The sequence below is a fragment of the Pimephales promelas genome, chromosome 15 (assembly GCF_988280905.1).
Source record: "Pimephales promelas chromosome 15, fPimPro1.hap1.1, whole genome shotgun sequence".
NCBI lineage: Eukaryota > Metazoa > Chordata > Actinopteri > Cypriniformes > Leuciscidae > Pimephales > Pimephales promelas.
In genome coordinates this window covers 23,454,479-23,475,761 of record NC_142783.1, presented here as the reverse complement: position 1 = coordinate 23,475,761, position 21,283 = coordinate 23,454,479, and the positions used below count along the sequence as shown (strand labels likewise).

Genomic DNA, 21,283 nt, shown 5'->3' with positions numbered 1-21,283 from the left:
TTAAAAAACAAGACGCATGATCTGTCCAGCTTAACTTCCTTTAGCCTACTTCACAGCACTGCGGAGCGCTGTCAGTTCTTCCTATTAGGAAGTTCCCAAAACCCAAACGTACCGTCAGAATCAGCACGATTGGCGATTGTTGCAAAATGCTGTCTTCTACTGTTGAAAGATCAAAAAATGGCTATTAAAAACACAAAAGCCTGCGCAAGAGACGCTGTTCACGACTGCAACGAGACAAGAAAAGTAGCCTACACTTTGGGCTTCGTGTGTCCTTAACTATCAAATATACATAAAAATGTCAAAATGACCAGCTCTGAGATTCACTTAAACAAAGTTTATTCACTTAAACACAATTATGTCTTAAATGGACGTAAATAATAGGGAGAAAATGATGGTGCTTCAGTTACCGATTAGATTTGCTCTCGGTCTTAAAGGGGCAGCAGTCTAATAGCCTAAACCTGCTGACGATTCAGCCATTAATGCAAATCAAACAACAAAAGGCAGAGAAAATCACTCACAGCTTTTGAATGAGTAACTTTAGATTTAATAAGCATTAATCTCTCTATGATAAACTATACAGTGCTATTTTATATTTGATTACTAAATTAGGTTTCTTTTCAGACAGAAACAATTACCTGAAAAGATATGTTAGTACACCTTCCTGAAATTAAAGCACTTTGTATATAATTTGTATCTTTGATTAATTGTATTCTTGTGTTTGTACTTGTTTTTTTTTTCTTATGTGTCCTTTTTGTATATAAAACAAAAAAAGCCTGCACACTGCTGCATAACAAAAATATATTTTTCTTCGTTTTGCTTTTTCTATTTTACATTTCAAAATATAGAGTTTAATTATGTTCTTAATTCTTAAAAAAAAAAAAAAAAAAAAAACACCAAAAAGAACCGATAAGAATACCGTTAAAGTACCGGATCGATAAGCGGTATCGGTAAGAGTAGTAATACCGATAAAACCTTAACGATACCCATCCCTAAACAGTAGTTTGCTATGTTGCTCTCACACAGCTTTATCGGATACACTAGTAAATACAAATTTTAATTAGAATTTTAATTTAATTTTAAATTATTATAAAATTACTTATTTTTTTAAAATTCTGAGTGTCTATTTACACTGAGTGGTAGTGTTGGGAATAATGCATTACAAGTAATGCAAGCTGCATAATCGGATTTCTTTTTCAAGTAACTTAACTAATGCATTACTTTTAGATTTACATCGAGTTTTTTCAAGCAAGTAACACAAGTTACTTTGTTTTCTTATTTATTGACTGTCATCTCTCCTGTCCCAATGCTGAGAGAAATTGGACGTGAGATGCAGAGGCGCTGTGTGAACATGATGGTTATTGTAGTTCTAGACTAATTGTGAGCATGCATTTAGTTAACTCATCTCACTTGGACTAAAACAGATGCAGTATTCATCTAAATTAATAAAAACAGTAACATGTAAACTTAAAATATTACGCAAACCTGCAATAATTAAATATTATAGTACAAATAAACTTTTTGTATTTAATCTCACTTTGTTAACCAAAGTTTTTGCTGTTGACCTTTAGATAATTCAATTCAACCATACTTATAACTTAAGCAAAATGGCTTTAGACAAACGTCGCATTTGTGTTTAAAATTTTTTGGGTTAAAAAACAAACAAGTAAACCCAGCCCAGGTATGAAAAATTAACATGTTACTTTCAATAAAAAGTTACTAACGCAGTTAGTTTTTGAAAGTAACTTTCCCCAATACTGCTGAGTGCAAATAGCCCGCCTTGTTGGCAAAGAGTAAATGGGCTAAGTAGCATCAAACTACTATTTACACTGCAAAGAAATTACTGCTATTTTCACTTAATTGCAGATACAATTACATCTTTATTCACTTCACTGGAAATCACATTGCATTGTGGGATGTGGAGTGTGTTTTATACTTGTACTATACTAGTTTGTTTGCTTAATATGTACAGTGTGTACACATACAGTAGGAATAATAAGAATAGTATGCTGTTCTGAAGGTATCCAAGGACTAGCCACGTATGAAATGAACATGCATGGCTGGAAATAATTCAGTGCTGATGGCTTAACCGACCTGGATGTGATGCATTCATGGAAATCTGATATGAAATATAGTATGCTAAACCTGACGAGGCGTTTCATGCATGTAGGTGTTCAGTAGAATGTAAATAGTTTTGAGAAAATAGGTGTGTAGGTGTGTGTAGATCATGAAAAGCAAGTGTATTGAGTGCCTAGTGCTGACCATTTTTTTTCTCTGTTTATTTCCTGTTGATAAGGATGTTTTTCCATGGTTTCCTTACTGCGTCAGAGGTCCACCTAATGCAAAACTCTATATATCTCTTTTTTTTTTTCCCTTTGTTTTTCTTACAGACAATCGTACATACCATTTCCAGGCTGAGGACGAGCAAGAATGCATGATGTAAGTCAGTGCAGACACACATACACATACCCGTGCACAGAGAAATCTCTACTGCGTACCGCAGAGCAGCATGTACAGACATGCTGGATCAAAACCTGCTCCTCAAGACGAGAGATAGAATAAAAAAGAAAAAGATAAAGACAATGAAATGTTAAAGACACAACGGATGTATCTGAAAGGTCAATATTTGTTAGGCAGACATCTGAATATATTTTTTGTGATCTCTCCATCAGTCTTCCTGTTATCACTGTAAAGCTGCTTTGTAATAAGCTGTATTGTATAAAGTGCTATATAAATAAAGGTGACTTGGCTTCCTCCAGATGGGTGTCTGTGCTGCAGAACAGTAAGGAGGAGGCCTTGAACACGGCTCTAGGTGGAGATCAGCTCCAGTTTCAGGACAGCGGTCTGCAGGAACTCGTCCGAGCTGTCATCTCAGGCCTGAGAAACCTGCCCGGCAATGAGTCCTGCTGTGACTGCGGAGCCCCAGGTCTCGACTAGAGGATCCTAATGCCTTTATATACTGCTTGATTTTGGCCATTCACACCAAACAAGTTTTTGCATTCCATTGCATTGCATTTCCATAGTTTTTCTATCTAAACATGCTAGACGTGCATGCTTGATAGTTGCACTCACGTCTTTTGTAGAATCTTGCGCATGACACAGCATTTTAAAGATGCGGCACTCAAGTTAAAATATGTTCTAATCTATACCTAGTTTTTTCATTCCTCTGCCCTGTGCCTCACATTTTTAAACATGAGATGCCACTTACAGTTTTACTTACAGTTTTTCTATATCAAATCAAAATGATGATTAGAGAGAGAGAAAGACCTTTAAGCCGTATTTATGTTTGCATATGTATTTTTTATTTGATTTAGTAATTTGTTTAGTTAAATATTTAGGTAATGTATAATTATTTTCAGCAGAATTACTGCATCATCATTATGAAGAGCTCTTGGGGAAAAAAAACAACAACATTTTATTAGTCTGCAAAAGGTCTTCAAGATTGACAAAGACATGTTTTGAATAAAGTGTAATGTGCTGTTTTAGATCCCACCTGGCTCTCCACTAACCTGGGCATCCTCACCTGTATCGAGTGTTCAGGAATCCATCGTGAGCTCGGAGTTCATCATTCACGAATTCAGTCTCTCACTCTCGACGTGCTGAGCACCTCTGAGCTTCTGGTACACACATACACACACATATATATTTATACATTTCATATATTTGAAGAGATTATTTAGCTCAGTTTTCTCTCTGAGTCCATTATTGACTTACTAGCTGCGCTTTTACTGTTGTAAAAATCTAATTTTTTACCCATAATCCTCTGGGACTGAGTCAGGAGTTACTCTTCATTCTCATCTGCACATTTGTACAGTATTAACATTTTACCTCTGACAGTAAAGCAAAATAATACAATTTACAATTATAGATAATGCAAACTACCAAACATCAAGCTGGATGCAATGTATGCAATGTTCAAATTTCTGTTTGTTAGTTTTTTATGTTTGCTGCAAACATCAGTTTATTAATTTGTGCTTTGGTTCACAGTTGGCAGTGAGTATCGGAAATGCCAAGTTTAATGACATCATGGAAGTCAACCTACCCAATGATGCGATCAAGCCCCTCCCAAAAAGTGACATGTGAGTCCTAGTGTGCTGTTCGGATATATTGCTTCATATTATTCATAAAAAAAAATATTTTGTCACTTTACCAGTAGCTCAGCCTTGTCTTAAACATATTTTGCTTTTGTTTGTGCATCTCAGGACTGCGAGGAAGGAGTACATTGTAGCGAAGTACGCAGAGCGCCGCTACGTCCTCCCAAAAGAACACTCTGAAGTGTACCATGTGTATGACACTGTGAGGAGCAAAGACCTCACATCACTGCTGCAGCTCTATTCAGAGGGAGAGGACCTGTCTAAACCAGTGGCCACACCTGACGGACAGGTGAGACCACTCAATCCCACCATACACACACATACACCGCAAAATCATCATGTTTAGAAACATGCTCTTGAGATGTTTTGAACTTTCACAAATGTCCATTTGTCATATAAGACTCCCTGTGATAAAGTTGAATAGATGTTCATTTCTTAATCAGTTTGAACTGTATAAACAGAAACAAGACATCTGTGTGGTTTGATGTCATTAATCACACATCATTCACACTCTCTCTCTCTCTCTCTCTCTCTCTCTCTCTCTCTCTCTCTGTAATTCTGTATTCCATCTCCTTTTTCCGTCTCTAATCAGATTTCCCCTCTCCTCGGCCCACTCAGGAAGTGAACACAAGCCGTGTAATGACTGCTGTGCTTGTGTTTGAGTTTGTTTTGTGAATGTGTGTGTGTTTTTTGGCTGAAGTCTCTTTTCTAAAACAGAATTTGACTTGAATGATTCAGTGACTGAATCACCAACGTTTTAATTTAGCACACACATGTACTCACAATTAGAAAATTGCAGTACACCAACTCACCGTCTAATTCATTAATCTTCTCCATCGCTCCTCATCCAACAGCACACGTTTAGCTGAACAGCAGCCAGTTACTTTATCTTGTTCTCTTCTGTCTCGCAGGACTTGAAGGAGACTGGTCTTCACTTAGCTGTGCGCATGTCTGAGAAGACTTCTCTGGCTCTGGTGGATTTTCTAGCTCAGAACTGGTGAGAGAAATCTGCTAATGTCACACAGATCTGTCAACACACAGTAGGATTTCCATCAGCTGACCACTCTATGTGTGTGTGTTTCTCAGTGGCTGTCTGGAAAAGAAGACGGCAGAAGGAAACACAGCTCTTCATTACTGTACATTATATAACAAAACTGAGTGTTTGAAACTTCTCCTCAAAGCAAAGGCTACTTTGCACACAGGTATAAAATAATATATACACACAAACTCAACTATAAACATGATGGATGGATGAAAGCATGAATGGATGGGGAGGTGGATGGATAGATAAACAGACATATAGAAAGGTTAGACCAACAGACATTTGATTGGACCCTTCCATTGTTCTTATTGTCCTGTAGTGAACTCGGCAGGTGAGACGGCTCTTGACATTGCCAAGAGATTGCAGAACATGCAGTGTATCGAACTGGTAAGTATCATATATTGTATGTGAGCGTGTGTTTGTAGAGATATTATCTCTAGGTTGATTTTTATCCTGTTTAATATCCTGAAGTCTCATATGACAATGTTTTCACAAGAAACTCCCCCAATCCTGCATATAATAGTATCATCACGTAAAGCAAATACAATGTTGGCTAATGAAGTACCGGGTTCAGGAAACTGACAATAAATAGAGAGCTGTATTTGAATTTTTGGATTTGCTCTCTCTAATAGGACACTAGTGTGAAATATCAGTCTTGTAAAAAGTGAGTCTCTGGAATTTCTTACATTTTCTCTGTGTGTATGTTTAGCTGGAATTGGCCCACAATGGGAAGTTTAACTCTCAGATCCATGTTGAATACCCATGGGAGACACCACAGGACATGTATGACAGTGAAGATGATCTGGACGAAAGGGTCTGTAATGACATTAACTATTTCATACAATATGCATTCTTCACTATAGTATGTACAGTGGAATTTTTTTTTATTTTGCATTTTTCAAATTTAAAGATAAAATAATTGAAGTCATAATATTTCTTTGTTTTAAAATGTACAGAATCCTAATGAAAAAGCCATGTTCAGGTTCAGCAATATGACAAATAATTAACATTATGAATATATGAGTGAATCAGTAGATGATAATAAATAAAGTTAGATCTTAGTCTTCTTTGTGTTTTATAATAATGTTCATTAACTTTGTTTAGGTGAGTCCCCATCCTAAGGGCTCACGGTCTTTGCTGCCTCCTACTGGCAGTAATGGGCACTGCTCGTCTGCATGGATTCTAAATAAAAGCAGTCCAGCCCGGACCTATGAGAACATTGAATTCCTATATGAAAATCCACCCAACAACAGCGCCCCCACTGGTGGCTCCATGCCACCTCCTTTGCCAGTAAAAGCAATACAGAGAGGTGAGATAGTGCTTATCTTTTGAAACCTCCATTTTGGAATTAGATGTTCTCTGAGAAGCTGAATTGTACCTCAAATGCATATAAGAAATGTATAGAAACGCTGCAAGTTTATTCCAGACAAACCACAGCAAGGTCAAAGATAAATTGTGTCCCCACAGGTCGTTCAGATCCTCAGATCTCGGTTTCCATTCCAGAGACTCACTCCCCCTACCGCCAGAGTTCCCACCCCACAGGCTGCTTTCAGAGAATCAGCACCCAGTCGCCTGTGACCGAGTCCTCTGGACTGACATCAACACGCTCTCACACCATTGGACCGTCAAAAGGAACGAGACAGACGGTGTTCTGGGAGGGGCCTTTCTCGGGGGCAGAGGGCAAAAATTCCACCTCACCACAGTGTCAGAGAGGACCCGTCAGGTTAGTCACTCGCTATGTCTGAGTAGGTAATATATTTGAATTTGAATTTACTATGCGACCGAAGAGTACGCTCTATATAATATGAATACAGGTAGTATGAATGAAATTTGGACATACTACATCCTCCATGTTACTTTCGTGTGACCTACCAGTTTGGACATAATACTCTTTTGGCGTACTGTTTAGTAGGGAAGTATTCAATTTTGGACGAAGCAACTGTAATCCTATACTACATTTATATTATAGGGCAAGGAGTTTCCTCATTATTGTATTACTTTTTTTGTATGCAATTACATATAACAACTTAAACACTAGTTAGAAGTTGCTGAAAAAAAAATTATGTCATATAAAATGTTAATGAAATATAATGATAGTGAGAATTCATATGATTTACATATGAACATCTACTAAAATCAGTGTAGCATCTAGTAAAATCTGTATTTGTTTATGAGTGTGGGTGGTGATGGCGCAGTGGATAATACACATGCCTTTGGTGTGAGAGACCTGGGTTCGAATCCACTGTGATACACCAATGTGTCCCTGAGCAAGACACTTAACCCCTAGTTGCTCCAGAGGCGACATATATAGCAATTGTAAGTTGCTTTGGATAAAAGCCGCATCAGCTAAATGTAAATGTATGTGTGTAGTATTCTGATTTGTCAAATATAATTCAAATGTTTATCTGCAGCTCTGAGAAGACGACCTCGTATCGCCGCACGAGTAGCGGGAGTCAAGGGAAGAGTTCAGCTCCATCTCCTGGGAGTGCAGGCAGTCAGGAGGAACTCTACTGCAGTCCAGTGGGCGGAGCTCCCAACCATTCACCTCCACCAGCTAATGCTAACAACAGCGCCACGGTGCCAGTCATACTGCCGCCACCTCGCTCACGCAAAAATGCCATGGTAATGTTTACATATTATTTTTCCTTGTATTTGTTTGTTATCCCTTCATTTGTGAACATGAATTTGTAAAAGCTGGAATCCACCACATGACTTTTGCCCAGATTCCACAACCCGAGTTGATTGATTTCACAGCATAGTGCGCACAGACTTATAGCTTAAGACTATGATTCCATCCAGTCATTTGTCATGCATCTTCTAGCAATGAGGTGCATGTTTCTACATGAAATGGTTGTGTTTGAAAGTTAGTAAGGTTCTCTATGCTGATATTTTCTCTGTGTGTTAGATCTCATTAAGGGAGAGACCCAAGAAGGTCAGAGCGTTGGTTGACTGCAGATCAGTTGGTGCCAATCAGCTGGCTTTCTTTAAGAATGAAGTCATCATAGTGACAGCAACTGATGACCCACACTGGTGGGTAAGTATACATACTACCTCACACTGACACGCACACACACACACACACACACTCTGTGTTTACCTGGCATGCTTTTAACAGCCTTTACGGTAACTGTGAATACATTTTCCATAAATGGTTCAAATTGATGTTGAGACATCACTGCACTCTTTTCCTCCTAGATGGGCCATATCGAGGGAGAACCTTCTAGAAGTGGCTCCTTTCCAGTCAACTATGTACATAAATTAGGAGAATGAGGTAAACCTCCATGAACACTCACATTACACCATGTGGAACTAGTCTAGACTGTTGCTTTTACCTTCAGAAGCACTAGACCTAGAAACTGTGGAGGCCTGAAATGCACTTAGAAGATGAAAGACTGGAGAACGGCATTAGTATGAAGTGCTGTAAGATGATCCACTGATCATTTCAGTGCTGCTCATAACGTATCTGAGCTGATTATCTGGACTGAAGGTTTGGCAGGTACATCATGACTCAAGAATGAATGGCAGAAAAGGGATGAAAGCCATCCAGGTTTTGAAACTCCTCTTGGCTTTAGTTGTTTAAACTAACGACAGCACTTGTTCTTATTGATATTGAGGCATTGAATGTGTTCTTGGCGTTTGAGGTCTCGCCCAGAGAGATTGTCGCCCAGACTCGGAGGCACTGGACTCATTTTCTGAAGCTCATCTCTGGATATTAATTTATACCATCATGCATTATGAAATGCCATTAGTTCTGGCCAGACACCAGGTCTACCAGACAGTGAGTTAAAGGATGATGTATTTGGTTTCGTCTGTCGTCTCTGCACCGACGTCTCCTATTGCTGCTGATTCCCGGACATCCAGCCCTGCACTGGGAGATAAAGCAACTAGTATCATCAGTTGAAAACCTTTAGACTCCTCGCATAGAAGATCAGGATGTTATCCGAGTGTTAAATGACAACACATGTTCAATACGTTTTGACTGCAGAAAGTTTAAATTGGTTATTTTTCAATCTCAGCACGCAAACAGTGTGTATTGTATTTCATTCATGTGCTTTTCGAGTTTCCATATTTCATGCTAATGTTCAAAAATCAAGCTTTGCCTATACAAAACAGAAAAAAAGTTGTACTTGTCTCTCACATTTAAGGTTTTTTCTGTGTTTGTATTGTTATCGGACAGCATTATTATTATTATTTTAATGGGGTCTCCCTCCAGCCCGAGGTGGTTCATTGCAGATTTGGGACGTGTCTCGACCCAGCAGACTGTATAAATGTTTGATAAGCTGAGAGCACACAACAGATGTTTTCCCTTCTGCCATCTCATTGACTTCTGTGAAGCATTTTTCAGGCAGAGATGAACGTACGTATGTTAGAGGTCCAAAACGGTTCAGCTCACTTTGTGTTTTAGGAAAGCAAAAGGTAACGTTGTGTAAATACACTTGTTTAACTCAACCGTTTTGTATCATTGTAACTATATTATTGTGTCACGCTCAGTCTGTTTAGGACAATTTTTTTGTTTCCTCTGAGATGTTGTTAAGCATCTGTTTCTAAGAACTGAAAATGACAATTAAATGTTTGAAAACTGTAAACATGTGTTTTCTCTGGGTTAAACATACACTGGATTGCTAAACCTTTGATATGACTGGTTGTTCGTCTAGATAGAAGAATGAAGTGCTTTATTACAGAACATAAAACAGTACATTTTCTGAGAGTAGATGGCATAACTTTTTTGTAGAATTTAAAAGCCCTCTACAGTGTCAAACACATGGAGACTTACTCCTCTGCGTTTAAAAAAAAACAACCCTGGATTAAGAATGGCATCTTGTTGCAAAAGGATTATGCAAACACATTAAGTGTGTGTGTGCATGTGTGTGATCCATATTAGTACCTGTCTATCCTGGATGGGCCTAATGGATGATTGCCAGCACTCTTTACAGATTAAAAATCATTAGGTAGTATCTGACTAAACTGTTGCATAATTGACTGGTGTTACGTCATGGTCAGTGCGGAGTGATGCATAAAGTTTTCAGGTCAGTCTAAAGATGTTCACTGCGATGGCTTGTGAATGAGGACCACACTTGTTGAATGCTAGAGTAATCTGTCATTTGTCCCACTGCCTCCAGTAATATGAGGTTTTACATAGAATTCAAAACAAAAGTGTTTATAAAAAAAACCCCGTAACAATTCAGCTGTTCCAATGTTGCTTCAGTGATGTGCTCTCTAATAAGAGCGGGCGGCAGTGGCTCAGTGGTTCATGTGGATTGTCTACGAACCAAAAGGTTGGTGGTTCAATCCTCGGTTCCACCTGACCAAGTGTCGAGGTGTCCGTGAGCAAGACACCTAACCCCAGCTGCTCCCGACGAGCTGGCTGGCGCCTTGCATGGCTGACACCGCCGTCGGTGTATGAATGTGTGTGTGAATGGGTGAATGTGAGGCAAATGTAAAGCGCTTTGGTGGCCATTAGGTCTATGAAGGCGCTATATAAATGCAGTCCATTTACCATTTAAGACAATATGGTCGGGCCCTCTGAAATAATATATATATATATATATATATATATATATATATGCATTCATTAATGTGATATAAAATCAGATTCTTTTTTTTTTTACTGATACATCAGGGCTATTATAAAGTCATAGTTTTTGCCATTATAGGTTAAAAACATTATATGCAAGGCCTAATGTTATGTTGTTATGCAACAACATTATGAGTGCTTTACTAATCTTTACATAATACTTCAAATTAGGTACAGATGAGTGCTCTTTTACTTTTCAGAGCTTTAATCTTGATCACTAATGTTGTATATAAAAGATCTTGAATCTCTTATGCAATTTCTGACCTTTTTTTTAAGGATATTTTTACTTGTACATTATAAATTATTACTGCAGATTTCTCAAGCGTGAGGTTTAGATTCTGACTCTGATCACACCGAGGAAAACAAACCGTATGAAACCTCAATGCGGTTTTTAATGGGTCATATGCCTAATATGTAAAGGTCAAATGCTTCTGTCAGATGAACTGACATTAGCAGTCTGTGTTTCCTCTAATGCTGATGTCTGTCAGATTGCCAGATGGCTCATGGAAAGAAATGAGGCCGTTGGTACTGATTTCAGCAGAAATCGTTCCAAGCTGTGCTGAATCAAATGTTTCTTCCGGTCCTGTTGTCCTATCAAATTCTGCTGAGAGACTGAGTGTTTAAAATAGTCACAGGCATATAATTAGTTTCTCTTCTTTTGGCGTAAGATGAGAATTTTCCTAGGCAAATGGACTCATTAAAACAGTCAGCAAAAACGTTTTTAATATTAAATATATCATCAGCAAATGTACAGAAGCATGTGGAATAGTTTCCATTTCCATTCATTTTTTTCATCAGCAAATACAATGGAGCAAAAATCCAATGAGATACTTCAGCATACAGTGACAATAAAAGTATTCTGTTAGACAATAGTCAAGGGTTTTAGAACTGTTGGAACTTGTTCTGTGAAACAACATTAAATAACAATAATTAGCCTACAGAATAGGCCATTTTTAAAGATTGCAATAGAACTGCAAAATAGGCTAGATAAAATCAAAGCGTGATACATTCTTATGATGTTCTAACGTCTTCAAAAGAATACAGTCAAAGGTTAAATTTGTGAACCCACTTTATTCATTTATACTGTAGCTCAGTAACGGCCTTTGCTATGTTTGACTCGTTTCAATTGAAATTGACCTTATGCACAGCAGCATGCACTACTTCCTGAACTTAAGCCAGCTCCTTGTTTCCTGTCTGCCATTATTGGCCGAACTTGATTAATTCAAGTGTGTCTGATTATTGTTGCCATGACTACTGAGGTCAGGCACACCTGGATTAATCAATTTGTCCAATAATGACAGACAGGAAACAAGGAGCTGGCTTAAGTTCAGGATGTAGTGCAACTGTGCATAAAGCCAATTGTCCCCGCGAGTCACGACTCGAAAAGAGCCCAGCCACTCGCCGTGCACACCCCAGGGTTGGAAATTAACGGGGCTTTGGGACAAAAATGGAAGCACTTTGTTTTTGCTCTAATTCGCTAAAGAAAATAGTTCCAAACAAATCCACAAGAGATTCATTGCGATTGCGCATCTCAGAGCAACACAGTGGCTGCATCCGAAAGAGAGTTTGCAATGATTCGTTAGAATGAATCCCCATTTTTTAGTGTATCAGTAAAAATCATGAAAACAGTGGCTGCATCTGAACACGCATACTTCCCTATATAGTAGCTAACTTAGCCTAAGTAAAAAAAAAAAAAAAAAATCACAGGGGAGAGCAGGGCACAACCTAACGCTTTTAAAGTTTCTCAGTTTGTGTAAATCTTCTTGTGGTTCAGAGTATTTTTTTTTTCCCACATTAATTTCCCACGTCTAGTACAATTATGTGGTTTTGTTTTATTAATACTATATACTTTTTTTCTTGATATACCCAGAAAGAATGGAAGTGAAATGCGACAACATGCCTCATAGATGGGGTAAATTGTAACGACTATGACAGCTTAAAATGCTATCTAATCTAATAAAAATATATAAAAGACAATCTAAAATATTTTCTCAATAAAATACATTTATTAACTTTTTCATTTAAAATAATGGTATTTTTTTAATAATTAAAAATAAAATCATTTTTGAGTTTGACAACAAACGCACCAGAAAACAGTTCAAAACATAATAATAATTAATAATTTCCGAACATTGACTCTCAGTCTTTATGCACCTTTTTTCCATGTTTTCTCAATAGAATTCATAAAAGTATAGAATAGCAGTTAATAGTCCATTCCCCACGTGTGCAACTGGGATTTAAACCCCCTGCTAGCAAGAACCATATCAACTGTTAAATAAATTGCCAAAAAGTATACCCAGATGAACTACTACTTCCGGCGAGATTCTAAAGTGTGCACATTACTATCCCATGAGGCATGGAAGTGAAGTGACGTAACTGACACTTGATAATTACAACATGGCAAATGTAGAACTTCTATTGCCATGTAGAAGGCTAAGCAGATTACATTCATACTAGAACATACGTTTTTAAGTGGCCATAAAGTAATTGCTTATTCAAAATAATTTCCTACTCAAGAGAGCATGCGATTTCAGACGCAGCCAGTCTCTTTTCTCGCTTTGTCTCTGAATGAATCCGCCATTTTGAATGAATTGTTAAACTGAATGATTCAATGACTCAATTGTTAAGACAATGATTTGTCAGCACCTATTGACAGTTTTAGTTTTATGTTAATATTTATATCCCGTAGGGTATAATGTCACATATAATTGATTTTTTCAATATATATATATCGTGCACCTGTGGCTGATAAAATCATACCTGAAGTTCTCCAAGGTGTTCGCTGAGGAGCTGTGAGTGACAAGGTTTGAAAGCTGTTTTTGTTTTCGGTCGTGATTGTTCATGCGATTCTGGGGCTAGTTGCATAAAAATAGCCATTAAGCCATGACTATGTTGTTAAGAACTACAAAGACCAACTAGCAACTGACTTAAAAAAGTTACAAATTGGATGACTAACTTGTAAGACTAGCGATTTGTGCAACCGGCCCCTGGTTAAGAAGAGAGAATGTGTGGATAGGGATAGATAGAATGCGTTTATAAATAAACTATTTAGTGTGAAATATGAGATAGCATTGTTAAATATAACAGAGATAATGTCTTTTTTCCCCCTCATGGGGCTGGGGGGCCTACAACTGTTTCTTTGAAATGGGTCTCCTAATTGCAAAGGCCGCTGTGAGCATTACGATTTCATTAGCTTTAAGTAATTTTACAGCTGAGAGAAGGAATAATGAATCGGCTTATCTAAATAAGTACAGTAGATGTGACAACAAAAGCTTGATATCCAACAAAACTATTTTTTACAAAGATTAGTGATACCAACCTGATGAAAGCCTGTAAGGATGGGATCATAACTGTAGACATGGACACAATACTTTACATTCATTCTGCAAGTGGGTCAAGATCTTTGGGAAAGCTTTTCTTTTAACATTTGTCATAGCAAAACTCATAAAAGGTGCAGTGCAAAAAACAGCTTGTGAGAGAGACTTCGGCTGAGGTGTCTTTTAACCACACTGTGTAAATGAACTTCATATGTACAGTCAAGATAAGGCATTAGATGAATGTTTAAATCTATATAGCTTTTGAGAACATACAGCCTACAATTCACGAATACCCGTGAGAAATTATTCAACTGGTCATCTGGTAATATTGCTGGATTTTCTACAAACTAGAAACCCTTACAAAAACTGACCATGGTAGTGGAGACTGTGAATGACCAACACAATCTCACGACAATTCGTAACTATATTTTACATTGGTGGCTATTCGTACAATCTCATTCGTACATTTTCGTACATCGCGGTTTAGGGGCGTGATTACAGGTGGTCCTTAATAATGAGATTTGTTTGAAAATCGTACGTTTTTGCACAAATCAAATTGTACAAATTCATACGAAATCGCCCCCTCGTAGATCGGATTGGAATGTTCTTGATTTAATGATTTAATTTGCAATGCTTTATGGGATTGTAGTTCTTTCCCTCATTAAAGTCTTTAAGTACACAGTTTTCTTAGTTTGTGTTTTTGTCCAATTTTCATATACGTTTTTCCTTCAAATTAAAGTTTGTGGTTCACCTCGATAAGCTGGTGTGGTTTATGGCTTATAACTCTTACATTTTCAAAATTGTCAAATTTTGTCAAAAAAAAAAGTGTCAAAAAAAAAAAAACAGAATGAAAAAAAAAAATTCCAGAGCCAACACCACTGAAAAAAATGTCGACAGCCACTGTTGCACTCTATATTAGGAAATATCAGACCGCTGAATAACGCATTTGACCAATCAGAATCAAGCATTCCAGAGATCCTTATGAAAAAAAATGCTTTTAAAACATTTCTACACTGTTCAAAACAGATTCCATTTTTTTAAACTAGGTTTTTTAAACTGGTTACCATGGTAAATGTTTGTATAGGGGAACTCATTAGGATGGGTTCATAACATCTTAGATCTCCATAGATATATACACTAGATGTCGCCTTGAAGTTCTAAACATTCGTCAAAACCGCCGCCATCTTGGCGGAACAGGGGTCTTGTCATATAGGAAGTAGTTAGGTTTTTCTCTGGACTCAATGATAAATACATGTCTGACCGTTGGAATGAACCAAAAATACTAATCACATTCATGACAATTTATGGTCAATTTATTTCCGTTAGGCCTTTGCCTACATTGACGCTTATGAATTAAAGAGGAGAGGCTCACCTGTTCCATGATGGCGACTCTATTAATGCATTCCTTCCAATGAACTGCCGTAGCCAAGGCGTAATCTAGTGTATTATGTCTATGACATCTTTCCAACAGTGATCGCTAACATGTCCTCACAACAGAGGCTTTCATCACAACAACTTAGTTTGGTTAGCAGTTGATATGTCGCTGAAGAACATTACATGCATTTTCATAATCTACAGCAGCCAACCTTGTGTCCTAAATCTAGTATAATGTACAGCTGCCTAAATCAATGCCCTCCAAAAATAAGGGAGATCAGCGGAACCATTAAGGACACCCAGATGTTCTTTCATTAAAGAAATGCAAGTAGCCCTTGAACTGAGATTCAGTCACCTCTATAATGTTTGCTTCACACCTGATCAAACTGAATAGACTGGTCTGACTGCAGGCCCGTCAAATGACATAGGCAAAATCGAACTGCATCACACACAGATGCGTAGGTCAGGTGTCACGCAGAGAAACAAAAAGCAACATTCATGCAGTACTATTTATAGAAGACGAGTGTTTTGCAAATGGACCCTGTTAAAAGACATTGTAATAATTGTAATCACAGCTTTTCAATTGAATAATTAGTGTTACAAAAGAGTAAATAAATGCTTAAAATCTTACTTATAGATTTCGGCAGAACGCTATCTCATAATACAGAGTCAATTTAATGTAAAATATTGTGACTAATGAACACGATTATTACTAACCTTTTTGTTATGTTTATTTAATAATTATTAAAAATAATTATATACTGATATATTAATATGCAATAATTCCTGTATTTTCCTGATATGATGCAGCGAGTAGAGTGACTGTTGAGGCAAGATGCCAGGTGCAGACTACATTCTCAGTGGTGATGGAGTCCTGCTGGCTTACCCTGCAGTATAGCATACATCTCTCCGCTGAAGGAAAGCTCATTCCACTCACTAAAGAGCTACAAGGTTAGCCAGCATCACATCATTTTTTTCTCTATAGCCCAGAATCGTCCAGCCTTAACTGGTTCAAGCCAAGAATAGCAGTCTCCTGTGTTTTGCTGAAGTCCCTGAACGCACTCTGCTCAAACAAGGCTGAGCAAGAGCCATTTGCTCAGAGAGAGCGAGAGAGAGAGAGATGAAACGCAAAAGAGACAGGAAGTTTCCATAAGGACAGTTGCACCAAATAACTAGCCAACTTGATTATAGCAACCTACATGTAGAACTGCTTTTAGTTTGTATTCATTATCAAAGGAGTGATAAATGGCTGTGTCTGAAACCTGAAAAAAGCAGCATTTGCATGTAGCATACGGAGGTAGGAAGGCATCATCAAGATGCCTTCATCTGGGTGGTTTTTGAATGTCTTCGCTTCCTATGATAATTCACAGTTCTGCGTGTGTGGTTCGGGGATTGGTGGAAAGACTGAAAATGGTCTCTGATGGAGTGGTTAATAATCTATGAAGGTACATTCATAACGTATGACTTTTCTGGCAAGCAATAGGCATTTGTAGACATTAAATATTTGTTTGGTTATCTCTCACAAGATCACAAGAATTTGTTCTTGATCATTTCATATGAAATGATGCTTTAGACTGAAACCCTTGGCATGTCCCGTTATATATATATATATATATATATATATATAAAAACACTGCCTATGATGTCACTGACTTCGGACACATCCAGAATCTTTCTGCTCACATATTTGAATTAATTCTAATTAGCGTTCTGCAGAGAATGTAATCACACAGCAAGTATCTCAAAATGTCCTCCGCCAGTCATTCATGAGCTGTAGTTTTGTATGATCAGTTGATGTCAAATACATTCTGAAGGTAATGAAAGTCAGGTCCTGGTTGCTAGGCGACAAAAGGACCAGAGAGGCCACAGATGCAATGCTGACAGAGAATAGAAAGAGAAATCACTGCTCTTCTCCATCCACACAAGCCCAGTGGGCACCCTAGACGTAAAAGACGAGAACACTGGAGGACCAAAGCGCATGTCCCCAGTATCTGTGCACAAATCAGACACGTACAATTCATCTGTCCCTTGGCACTTTAAGAACTGTTCACACCAAGGATGATAAAATAACTATAGCAATGAAGTCCACACCAAAGCTAAAACGATAACATCACACAGGAACAATATAGTTGGAATCACCTTAAGAGTGATTTTTTTTCAGCAAATCCGAATCCAGACGACTTTAAAGAGCTCTTTATGTGCTTATCATAAACAAGATATTATTTAGTAAGCGATTTCTGAGAAACACTGATATTTGAAATCACCAAAACAAATACACCCTTACCCAAAAGGACACACCCCTATCTTGATAGCTTCACCACCAAATCCCTGAACACGTTTATGCGACACAGGCACCTCCCCCCTAATGAGTGTATACGCCCCCTGCTGATTGGCTACAAGCTGCTCTTTCCACTCTCAACAGCACTTCTCAGAAATCGCTTACTGTACCTTTAACATCCATTGGTGTGGGCACATATATAGTTAGTTGTAGGTATTGTTATTGGTGTGAACAGACCTTTAGCCTAAACGCTTCACCTTACTGCAGTTGGAAGAAGTGAGTTCTTCTGGATGAATAGCACTCTTGTGTCTCCTCTCTGACATTCTCACGTTCACGCACAGCAAGCGACATGAAGTGTAACGCATGCACAGAGCTCTAAACATCAGCAAAGTTCACACACATTAAAGCAAATCCCCAGCGTCTTGGTTGTTTCAAGCAGCAAATACGAGGCCAGCGTCATTTCGATGGGCTCAAATTAAGCACCACCTAAGATCCCAGTTAACAATATTTACAGACAGCAGACGTTTCAGCATTTCCTGACTAACAGGGAGTAGAAAAAAGAGAATTGGACATCCTTGTATCTGGAGATAGCGTTTGAGTTGTGACGTGTGAGCAGTGAAGGACCATCTTGCAAGTAAGCCGCGGCTGTTTAGTCGCTATTTTAGTTTGACAGGCCAAGGGAGGCACGTTCTTAGCCCCAGCATGGAGGAGAAGACAATGGTGGGTTTGTGCCGTTTAAACCGCAATCCTTTTTTCAGCCGCTGTCCGTTTTCCGCCACGTATAGTTCGCCCTGCTGGGCGGCAGCAGTAATGCGCGCCACCAGCTCCCCGTGTTCCACCGCCTCCTGCTCGGAGCGCACAAACACCTCCCTCAGCTCTTCCAGTCGTCTCTCCATCTCTCTGATGACACGCTGGCGCTCCTCCACCTCCAGGAGGCGTCGACGAGCTGCCTCGAACTCCATACTTGAGCTGGGGGTAACCAGCTTGGACGAGGGTGCCGTGGCACTTGCAGAGGGGGGCTCGGAGCCTGTCTGTCCAGCAGGGAGTCTCCGAAAGTCCCCCATGGAGATGGATCTCCGCTGAGAAGATGAGGGCAGGAGGAGGTTGGATGAGGAAGAAGAAGGGTGGACATCCATCGTAGACGGTAGAGAAGAATCCTGCTCCGCATCGCTGTCCGAGTTCTCATCCTCATGCTGGTGCTTGTTCATATTTGCGCACGGCTGCTGCAGTTGTTTTCTGTCGAGGTGCGAAATGCTCTTACTATTCTGTTTGTGCTGCCTTCTCCGTCGAGGGAGAGAGAGCTCAAGCACCGTTTTGCTGCAAGTGAGACGCTCCATTCATTAATAAGACACCAGCCACCAGCGCTGTTAGCTCACACTGGAGGAGCCTCGTCACACTCTATTGGACAAAGACACGCTGACTTTGCCGCAGCCGATTGGATGCTCGCCCTCTGTATTCCTGCCCACTCAGCATCCTCTCTTTCCCCCTCTCTGTCGTGACGTCCCTACAGATGTCTATGTCAGCTCAGGCAATGAAATTTTTTTTTTAACCATCACTGCTTAATCATTCCCTGTTCCCTCCCTCTGTGTGTTGCCTGTAGCAACACAGCTTGATCCATCAGATAGTTTGTAGGAAAGCAGAGTTGACTGCCTGCCCCACACACACTCATACACATTTCCGTCTCTTGTTCTCTTTGAAGTTATTCTATCTTTCTGCATCTCTGTCGCAATTTTCTTCCCCCGCTGAGGTCATAAAAAGCCAGAAATGCAAGATCCTTCGCAAATGCAACATTTCATGAGCTGCTGTTGCCAAGCAACAGATTTTGGCACTCATGAATCATGAGTTTTATGTATACTAGTGTAATGGCCGTGCAAAATCTGTTTTTGTTTGTTTTTGGTAATTGTTGGTTTGGTATGTTTGAGTTGCTGAATAGTCTAGGCTACTGTTACACTGAAGCCTAAACTCTGAGAAAACGATAAGCGCACCAGAATAAAATATAATATTCAGAATTAAACAGTGTAGCTGTTTTCCACAAATTAATCGCTACTTTTTCAAAAAGAATCGCTACTTTTTCAAAAAGACTAATTTAACAAAATAATAATCCAACAAATGTATAATAATAATAATTTTACAAATGTATAATAACACTGTAATAAATGTTGATATACATTGTAATAAATAACACTAAAATATTACATTTTTATAAATGTATAACACTGTAATAATTGTAAAATTACATTGTATCAAACATAATTATATTGTAAAAATGTATAATTATTACATTGTAATAAGTGTATAATCACATAGTAAAAAAATATAATTACATTGTAATGTTTAATAAGACTAACAAATGTATAATTACATTTTTGTTTACAATATTTTTTTTCAAAAATTGCTACTTTTTGTAAAAGAATCAAAAAGTAGCAATTTTTACATTGTAATGTTTAATTAAACAATTGTAATGTTTAATTGTAATTAAACATTACAATTACATTGTAATGTTTAATAAGACTAACAAATGTATAATTACATTTTTGTTTACAATAATTTTTTTCAAAAATTGCTACTTTTTGTAAAAGAATCAGTACTTTAAAAAAAAAAAAAAAAAAAAAAAGAATTGCTACTTTTGCTCAAGACCCGGCCTTCTTTTCCATTTATCAGCGTTGCGGCTCTGCAGTAGCGTATATTAAAGCTGCAGTCCGGCATTCTTCCTCTTAGTCGCCATCTCTGTTCGAAATCTGCAATTGCAGTAATTTGCGTAATTATCAACTTTACGTGAGTTCTACTTCAACACCCTCGACACGGCACAGCGCGGACGAACACAATGTTTGAGGAGACTGTGAGGCTGTCTGTCACCGATGTGGTTTCTGTCATTCAGACTCACAGATTCTTTTTGGAAGTATGAGACACATGAGAATTTTCACCAGGAAAAAAATTGTCGTTTGAACCTTTCTGGATCCGCCATCAAATTGATAAGTTTAATTATATCAAGTGCTGTGAGAAAAGGTGTAAATCTCCACCTCCAACATCCTCACACACAATAGCCTACTAGCCGAGACTCCAGAGCTGAGATATTGAGATACCACGTAGCATTTATGCCATTATAAATATCCCAATATCTCAGCTCTGGAAGGGTCTAGAGCCTACATTTTTGCACTCAGGTCTAAGTCCCATGGCCCTCTATCAGAATCCAGAGTTTCAAGAAGATCAGAGAAACTCTAAATTTTGACTCCGAAAAAAAAACGACAGTGTTACTTACCCCTTTCGTTTTTTTTTTTTTTTTTTTTTTTTTGCGAAAAAATAAGTTTCTCCAATCTTCTTGAAACTCTGGATTCTGATAGAGGGCCATGGGACTTTTACCTGAGTGCAAAAATGGAGGCTCTAGACCCTTCCAGAGCTGAGATATTGAGATCCCACGTATAAGCTCTGGAAGGGTCTAGAGCCTCCATTTTTGCACTCAGGTCTAAGTCCCATGGCCCTCTATCAGAATCCAGAGTTTCAAGAAGATTGGAGAAACTTATTTTTTCGCGCAAAAAAAAAAAACCCAGGGGTAACACTGTCGTTTTTTTTTCGGGTCGAAATTTTGAATTTTGATATCTCAGTTCT

At 38.4% G+C, this 21,283-nt stretch overlaps 2 protein-coding genes across 4 annotated transcripts in view; one reads left to right on the top strand and one right to left on the bottom strand.

Annotated features, from left to right (window-relative positions):
- asap3 (ArfGAP with SH3 domain, ankyrin repeat and PH domain 3) overlaps window positions 1-9,719 on the top strand; it is a 32,867-nt gene extending 23,148 nt beyond the window's left edge. For 2 of the 3 annotated variants that reach the window (XM_039673761.2, XM_039673763.2), the window contains 14 exons: window positions 2,388-2,436; window positions 2,757-2,923; window positions 3,484-3,617; window positions 3,985-4,076; window positions 4,200-4,380; window positions 5,003-5,088; window positions 5,178-5,293; window positions 5,453-5,520; window positions 5,843-5,947; window positions 6,238-6,442; window positions 6,601-6,856; window positions 7,545-7,755; window positions 8,039-8,167; window positions 8,329-9,719. In XM_039673761.2, coding sequence (XP_039529695.2) covers window positions 2,388-2,436; window positions 2,757-2,923; window positions 3,484-3,617; window positions 3,985-4,076; window positions 4,200-4,380; window positions 5,003-5,088; window positions 5,178-5,293; window positions 5,453-5,520; window positions 5,843-5,947; window positions 6,238-6,442; window positions 6,601-6,856; window positions 7,545-7,755; window positions 8,039-8,167; window positions 8,329-8,403 — 1,874 coding nt within the window. In that variant the 3' untranslated portion in view covers window positions 8,404-9,719. The remainder of the gene's footprint in view (window positions 1-2,387; window positions 2,437-2,756; window positions 2,924-3,483; window positions 3,618-3,984; window positions 4,077-4,199; window positions 4,381-5,002; window positions 5,089-5,177; window positions 5,294-5,452; window positions 5,521-5,842; window positions 5,948-6,237; window positions 6,443-6,600; window positions 6,857-7,544; window positions 7,756-8,038; window positions 8,168-8,328) is intronic. The other variant, XM_039673762.2, reaches the window with a different exon arrangement.
- A 1,690-nt stretch (window positions 9,720-11,409) lies between these two features.
- trnp1 (TMF1 regulated nuclear protein 1) lies at window positions 11,410-19,273 on the bottom strand. The gene has a single exon (XM_089120394.1). It carries the CDS (start codon window positions 19,012-19,014, stop codon window positions 18,334-18,336), a length of 681 nt encoding a protein of 226 aa, XP_088976520.1. The 5' UTR covers window positions 19,015-19,273; the 3' UTR covers window positions 11,410-18,333.
- Window positions 19,274-21,283: the final 2,010 nt, after the last annotated feature.